At 43.9% G+C, this 8,540-nt stretch overlaps 1 protein-coding gene across 1 annotated transcript in view; it reads right to left on the bottom strand.

Annotated features, from left to right (window-relative positions):
• Nucleotides 1-3,581, bottom strand: part of DIP2A (DIP2 disco-interacting protein 2 homolog A (Drosophila)) — a 183,560-nt gene extending 179,979 nt beyond the window's left edge. The window contains exon 1 of the mRNA XM_006876117.1: nucleotides 3,491-3,581. Coding sequence (XP_006876179.1) covers nucleotides 3,491-3,581 — 91 coding nt within the window. The remainder of the gene's footprint in view (nucleotides 1-3,490) is intronic.
• Nucleotides 3,582-8,540: the final 4,959 nt, after the last annotated feature.

Genomic DNA, 8,540 nt, shown 5'->3' with positions numbered 1-8,540 from the left:
AAAAAGGCACTTAATAATTACTGGATGAATATATATATAAATAACAGAAATGAAAAGCAGTGAGAACTTCAAAATAAGGGACAAGTGCAAAGGGTGTTCTTAGAATCTTATGGCAATCATTACCATAGAGGTGATCAGGGAAGGCTCAAATAAGGACATCTAGGCAGGGATTTAACAGGTCAATAGAATTTGGATATGAGAACTTCTATTATATGTCATAAAATATTCAGGAAACACAACAAATGATTATTGAGATGGCAATGTCAGGATGGCATTTGAAAACTAAGAATTGTATCACAGAGCTCAGAAATTAAATAGAGCTAAAAAGGAAAACATTTTTAGGAAAGCAGATTCTTCTCTGCATATGTAAACTGACCTTTCCCTCTTTTCATTTGTCTCCATCTAGGTTACAGTCCCTGCACTATCAGAATGGAGGAAAACAAGAAGTACACAAGTTATAAACTACAAAATAGACCTGGTCACCAGAATTAAAAAACTGGAGTAGGACAAAAGTAGCCTATTGTATAGTAATTTCCTTTCTAATCCACTGCAGGCCACCAACACAAAGAATAAACTTACACTGCAGTACACATTTTTAAAGCAGTTCAGCAACAATAGCCCCAAGATAACACAGTGTACTACATAGATATGCCAAATGAGCTACGAGGTGCATCAAAGGTAATTTGTTACAATTTGCACAAATGTCTAGAAAGTCATTCTTTAAAAAAAAAAAAATCAAGGTTATACCTCTAACAATCTCACTTTTACCCAGGGACATTCTGATATACTTTCAGGAGCCACAAGTGTATGGATTGTTCTGTGTGTGTTCATAGGGGATGGGAGGAACTTTAAGAAGATGAGAGTACATGGAGCTCTGTTAATCTGAAGGAGACCCCTAAATCCAAAAGGGAGGAAGTTTAGGTATAAAACCAGGTTAGTTTCTTATATCCCCCCTGGGAGTCTCCCCTAGTAATTTCTAATGAAAGTCAGTAAACCTGTTTTAGGTGAAGAAATCAGTGCCTGGTAAGAATATTCCCTGAGGGTCAACCTCAATCACAAAGGTTGATAGGAGGATCCTGTGAGGAAGTAGAACAAAGCCAGGAATTACAAATGAAGACAGGGGCATACTTTTAATGAGTCACTGCCAGCAAACAGGCGGAGGCTAGAGTTTTTCCAGGTTATTCAGGTATCACTTAATCAGCTATAAAACTACTCTATTTTGACATCACAGCTTTCTGAATCAGAAGTTTATGTCTCCCTTAATTTCAGGGGATGGGATGGATTATGGAACAGAAAGAGAAAGAGAACCAGGTTTTATAACCTCTAACTGATAAAAATATAAATATGATAATGATGACAACTAACTCTGGTTACTTTAAGATGATGCTTCATTAATAATACCTTCCTTTAATTATGTTAAATAAAACATTTACCAGTTTCAAAGCACTTTAATATACATTATTCAACTGAATTTTTACAAGAATGCTGTGATATCAATAAAATTGGTGCTCACATCATTTTATATCAGAATAAATCTAAGAGATGTTTAACATTCAGTGGAGACTCATGGGTACCTACCAGATTCCAGTCACTGTGTGAAGACACCAAAAATCTGCCTAAGACCCAGTTCTTATCACTAAGCAGTTCTAAGTCCAGTTGAGTGGACACTTATCAGTAACAATCACAATACAAACTGCAAAAGCCAGAACCAAAGGTGTGGAAGCACCCTCCCTGGGAGCAAGGCCAAGTGTGACTGTGCCCAAGTAATCGCTGACCTATTTTGGCCAAAAGGAAGGTGTCAGGCCAGTCTAGGAGTCTGAACAGAAGCCAAGGTTCCCGCCTCATTGGCTGCAGCTTCACTCTGCCATCTTTGCCCTCTGTCACTTCTCGTCCATCCTTTTCAAAGAATAAGCAACTTTCTCCAGGTTTCTCTCCACATGACATTATCTTATTCCCCCAACTTATCTATACATCCCTTACATGTGTCTAAGATGACAATAGTATACATGAAAGAAACATTACTTTAGCTGAATTATTTGTCTCTATGTGTCTGGGACATACAAACTATGAAAGTTATTTGAAAAAACAATCCAATCTGATTTAACCATCAACAAGTAGCAAGTGCTCAAAAATATAATGACAAGACAATGAGAGAATGAAGAGTACAAGGGAAAAGTTTAATAGCAATCTGCAAAAACATATTTGAAATGTGTATAAAATCTAAAGCGCATCTAACTACATGATTTTCCCTGGATTAAGAAATGCACCAATTCAGCATGCTGCTATCACAGTTGTTACGTGCTGGCGAGTGGATTCCAACTCATAGTGACCCTGTGTAGGGTTTTAGAGTGGCTGGTGAGTTTGAACCACCACCCTTGCAATTCAAACCAACCTTGCAGTCCAGTGCTTATACTACAGTACATTGAGTCTTATTTGATTTCTTCAGACTTCCTAAGAGCACCTAATCAAACAAAAACTAAAAAGTGCCATATACTGCAAAATTTTTAATTTTGAGTAATAAATTCAAAACAATCTTAAGTGGATGTTGCATTAAAAGTAAAACAAAAATAGCAAGGATATACCACCCTAAGGTTGTTATAAGGATTAAATATTAAATGAGTAAGTACATGCCAGGTAAGCTTAGAGCAGGGCCTGGCACATAGCATTAGTTATTACATATTAGACGGTTGCTTCAAGAATTTACTACCCTAACCCAGACACACCACTCTGAAACTTGAAAAGAAAAGAAAAGAAAATTGCTAAAAGCTGAAAATACATTTAAGACTAGAGAGCTTAGTTAAGAAATATTTAGATGCTTTTTTTCAAGGCCTTCCTGATACTGGGCTGGAACTAACTCTTGGCCCATTCACAGCGGCCTTGGAAGGAAGTCCAGCATAGGGAATACCACCCACTGCCTCTGAAGCCCAAAGACTTCAGTTTATTTTTAGCAACCTAAGAACCTTTTATTGGACAGAATTTTTCTTTTATGAGTGGGACTAGCAGTAACCTCTTCTAAGTATTAAGAAGTGCCTTGCATAGTTTTAAGGTATTTTAGCCTCGTAACAACCCCAAGAGGCAGGTGCTGCTAGAACCCCATGGCACAGGGTGCAAAGCACTCCGCAAGGACAGCGGGTGCCAGGGACAAAAGTGGAAAGAGCCGCGCTCGGGCAGCCCGGGCCTGCACCCTGGACAAGCACCACTCACCGCCTGGACAAAAATGGTCATTCTCATCAAGATTCGCCTGTTTGCAGCCAAACGACCCAGCGAAAAGGACAAAGCCCAGAAAGGGGGCCGGTCCCACCGCTGCACCTCCTCCTCTTGGACCCGGACTGAACCCGCCGGGCGCGGCTGGGAGGGGGTCTCAGGGTTCAGGGCGTCAGGGCTACACGGGTGTCCCAGTGTGAGGGGCCGAGCAGGGAACTGGTTGTGAGGGATAGGGCGGGGTCCCGGTATGAAGAGCCGACCGGGGGTCCCGGGGACTTGTCCTCACCTTCCGACAGCTCCAACTCCAGTTCGGCCAGGCTCTCCCGCACCTCGGTGGGCAGAGGCACCGCCTCCAGCGGGCAGCCACGGTCAGCCATGGCACGCTCCGGACGTGGGCCGGGGCCGAGTTGGGCCGGGGGCCGGAGTGGAATAGGAGCGGCTACGTAGCTCCCCTCAGCCTGGCGAGCCGCATCCGTCCGGCCCCTGAGCGGGAGGCGGCGGCGGGAGGGGCGCGGCTCGGGCGGCTCCGCACCGGCGCGGGAGCGGGCGCGAACACATGCACGAGCGCAAGCTGCTCTTCTCGGCGCCGCCGTCTCGCGCGCCCCCGACACCCCACCAACCCCCGCCCCCCCCGTTCGACACGGGAGCGCGCGTGCGCTAGCTGGGCGGGCAAAGCTGCACGTTGCGCCGAGGAGAGATCGTGCTGAACACGCGTGCGCAGGGGTAGGCCGGGGTTTCGATCGTGAGTGCACGGAAGGGTAGCCGGCCGCGGGCTGGGAACTCTCGGTCCCGCCCAGCAACACTGAGAGCTCACTTCCATTGGTCGGACAGATGTGTCAAGGCCAGTCTGGGCTTCCATTGGGCGAGGCGTGAGAGTATTACGCCCAAACGCGTTGGGCATGAGAAGTACCGTTTTTTGGCCAGGGTCCTAAACTGTGTTTTGTGTCCGCTGTGTTAAAGCGTCTGGTGGTGTAGTAAGGTTACAAGTCTGAGCAGGCTGCCTGTGTTCCTTAGGGGCAGCGGCGGGGACGGTGGTTCCCTGCTCGTCCAGAATTGGCGCCAGATCGATGACTCCACCCAAACCTCGGGGCACACTTTGGGTGACCGACATGGACTCCGACGTGGACTCTAAGGCAATTCCCCTCTAGTCGGAGCTGCCTTTTAAGCTGCGCGCTGCTCAGGAAGCGCTCCATCATCTCCCTAGAGTAAAGAAGGGTCTGCGACTTAGCGTACCCCTGAGCAAGGCCCTATTGCAGCTTCACCCACGACCAGCCCAGGTCACCCTGGTTTGCACATTGTTTTCCATTTTCGGACTAGATGTGCCTCAATTTGATTTCCTTGCTGAGACAGCCTCAACCTTCCCTGTCTTTGCATTTCTGTCATGATCACAGCAAGCATATAGACTGGGGTGTGTGCCAGGCATTTTGTGGCCTGTGGGCTTACTCACAATGTAATAGCTGGGTTCCCAGAACAACTTCCAAAGACAGTCAGGAGAACGTTGTATCCTTTTGAACTAGTCTTAGAAGTCTCAGGGCATCACTTTTGCCACTTTCTGTTGGTTAGAAATAAATCACTGAATCTCAATTGGACTCCCATCTTCTGAAGAGATATGTATTTTTAAAAACACCCTGCATGGAAAAAAGCTATGAATTATGATGAACAAAGCTAAAGTGCCAGAATTGTGTGGCAGACAGTGGAGGAAAGAATTAAAAGACTCAGGAATGTGGGTGTGGTGAGATTTATCAAAAGAAATCTCTTATCTGTATGCTGGTGGTGTGTTGTGGGGTCCATTCCGACTCATAGCAACCCTATATAGGGTTTCTAAGGCTACAAATCTTTACGGAAGTAGAAAGTCTCATCTTTCTCCCATGAAGTGACTGGTAGATTGGAACTGCTGACCTTGCGTTAGCAGCCCAACTCGTAACCCACTACACTACCAGGACTCCTTGTATCTGTATGTTGTTAAGTGCTGTAGAGTCACTTCCAATTAATAGCAATCCTGTATAGGGCTTCCAAGGAGTGGCTGGTGAGTTGAAACTACCAACTTTTGGGATCAAACCAACCTTGTGGTTCAAACCAATCTGAGGACAAGTGCTTATCCTAAGAGTCCACAGTAGGACTCTATTGATACTGTCAAAGATTTTGACTCCCCAGATTGCCCTGAATCTTTGGAGCCTGCAAATGTGGTTCACCTCTCCCTACTAAAAGTGAACACACTTTCCTGCCCATTAACTTGTGTGGCATTGTGGAATAATGCACTGGACTGTAAGGTCTGTGGTTCAAATTCACCAGCTGCTCCTTGGAAACCCTATACAGTGTCACTATGAGTTGGAACCAATTCGATGGCACTTAGCAACAACAACACACATACATATAATTACAGTAACTTCTTAGCATAATTCAGCTGGAAACATGCCTGTCTGATGAGACAGAAAAGGAACTGTATCCCCGACCACCTCAAAACCAGTACATACTGGTGGAGCTGGGGAAATAGGGCTAGATTATGAAGATGATGGTAAAGAGAACCCGAATGTGAAATTTGAAGAGTTAATTGATCTGTGAACAATCTTCCAAGATGTGGCAAAAGACTCTAGGGAATGGTGTAAAGATCCTATAAGGATGGATTCCTTGAACCATAGTATATCATTTATTATCTCTTGAGGTTACTGTAGGTCAGGGCATAGTGGAGGTGATTTATCTGTGCTCCACAATACCCATAGAGTCAACTAGAGCAACTCAAGGGCTGGACGTTGGAATAATCTGAAGTTTATTCACTCACATGTCTTTGTACCACTCAGATACACTTCCCCATTGATGCTGGAAGTTGGCTGCAAACCAGACTGGCGATGTCAGCCAGAACACCCACAGTGGTTGATCCCTGTGGCCTGGGCTTCCTCACAACATGATGGCAGGGTTCCAAAGGCAACTTCCAAAGACAGAGCCAGGCGAAAGTTGTGTTCTTCCTTTGAACTAGTATCAGAAGTCACATGGCATCACTTTTGCCACTTTCTGTTGGTTAGAAATGAGTCACTAAATTTCTCTCACCCATATTCAAGGGGAGAGGAAGTAGACTCCATCTTCTGAAAGAATATATATAAAAGAATTCGCAGATGTATTTTTTTTAAACACCATACATGAAAAAAAAAGCTATGGACTATGATAATCAAAGTTGGAATGCCAGAATTTCTGTGGCAGACATTGGAGGAAGGAATTAAAAGGCTTAGGAATGTGGGTTTGGTGAGATTCATATACTCTGTGCTGCCAGAAGACCCATCAGATGATTCTATTTCAGTTGGAAGCACAAATAACATACCATTTTCAAAGGTCATAAAAAATATAGGCTGGTGAAAGAAATACTTACAGGGCTAAAATGTTCAGTGATGGCCAGAACCAACGGTAGAAAATAAAGAAGTTGGCTTAGTGATAGCCATGACCCTGAAACAAAGGAGTCTAGGAGGCAGCATTTAACTTACAGAAGTCGGAAGATTACAACTATAATGACCAGTAAGGTCCAAGTATGGCGCCGTAGGTTAATGTGCTGGACTACAAAGTCACTTTGAACTGCACGGTCGGTGGTTCAAGCTCACTAGCTGCTCCTCAGAAACCCGATACAGGGTTGCTATGGGTTGGAACCAACGTGACAGCACTTAACAACAACAATATCCAAGTGACAGTCAATGGCACCTGACTCATAGAAATGGTTACTAAAACATGACATTCCTAGAGGCAGAATCAATGAGCAGCTGAGTAGGATACTACCAACAGAAATCAAGGATGGATGATAGAAAATCAAGGTGGTTTCCCCCAAAAAAAAATCTGGATCCCACACCTAATTTTAAGATGTGGGCCAATTTTCAGACATGGAGCCCATTAAAGAGGTGATCAAATATCTATAGAAAGGACACTGCAACGTACAGCAATTATAAGCAGAAATTAATTCTTGAGTCTTCCAAAGGGTCCAACAGCCATTGCCTTTGACATTTATAGCCTGAGTGGAAGTCATTAAATCTATCCAAGCTTCAGCTTTCAGTAAGTCCATCAGGACTGTGGACCCACTTGGTGGTCATTTTTTAAGGACCCCTGGTAGTATAGTGGGTTGCGAGCTGGGATGCTAGCCCTAAAGTCAGCAGTTTGAATCTACCAATTGCTCCACAGGAAAAAGATGCTTTCTGCTCCTGTAAAAGTTTACAGCCTTGGAAACCCTATCCAGGGTCGCTGTGCATCAGGAGTCACTTGATAGCACACAGTCAACTGAGTGTAATTGATCTTGACATACTTGACAGCATATCTGGGTCCTGGGTCTATAAGGTTAGAACCATCACAATAGGAAAAGCCAAACTGAAATCTCTCCTCACCCCTATGATGATAGAAAATAAAAATAATGTCACATGTAGGGGTGAAAATGGAAGAGATTGGTTCTTCCCTTAAGTATCTAAAGGATGGAGAATGGTGACCCCCAACATACCTATTTGTATGACCCCTGGAAAATAATGGATCCTGGAGAATGACAGTATACTACCTGAAATTTCAGTAGCCCAGATTAACATAGCCTCAAGTACATGTAGATGGCTATTGAGCTGGTGAATATGTTCGTGTTCTTACATTCAGACAAAAAGCATCATCAAGAGCTGACCATTTATTTGGGCCATTAAGCAATCTGGATTTTTCAGGTTCAACCTTGTTTATACTCTTTCAATTTTTCAGTGGGATGTTGCTGCGTACATCCAATTTTACGATTTTTTTTTAATATATAGGCTACCCCTTCCCATAGCAGACTTTGTACTTCCTTGGACTATCTTGAGATGTAACTCTTAGTATAGTTCCAGAAGCAATGAGAGCAGTATGGATGGGACTTGAGAATTGGAATCTTGTGAGGCACCTGTCCCTGGTGCAATCATGAAGTGTTAATACAAGGGAACTTCAAAAAGTTTATGGAAGATCCTAGGACCATCAAGAAGGAAGAGCTTAAGAGGAGCAAGAAATCACTATCTAGAAAAGTGGTGACCGCAAGTTCAATGGCAGAGGCAGTGGCGTGGAGAGAGCAGCTGCAGTCTCTGGGCCCATGTACTGAGTAAGGCTGTGTACCTGTGGGCAGGAGGCTGGCTTGCAGAATTTGTCCTTTGGACATTTAAATGAATATATATATTTTTGCTTTATATGTAAAAATCAAACATTTTTGCTTTGTTCATTTGTGAAATATAAGATGTAAATGGGGAACCACAGGAAGGAAGTGGGATTAACTGTTGTTCCAGAGAGGGAACTGTAATCATTGAGATGAAACAAAGTGTATGATTTGTTGAATGAAAAGTTGATGATCTTATCTGTAAACCTTCACT

The sequence above is a fragment of the Chrysochloris asiatica genome, unplaced genomic scaffold (assembly GCF_000296735.1).
Source record: "Chrysochloris asiatica unplaced genomic scaffold, ChrAsi1.0 scaffold00354, whole genome shotgun sequence".
NCBI lineage: Eukaryota > Metazoa > Chordata > Mammalia > Afrosoricida > Chrysochloridae > Chrysochloris > Chrysochloris asiatica.
Note: the sequence above shows the minus strand (reverse complement) of the source record. Positions and strands in the feature narration are given on the sequence as shown.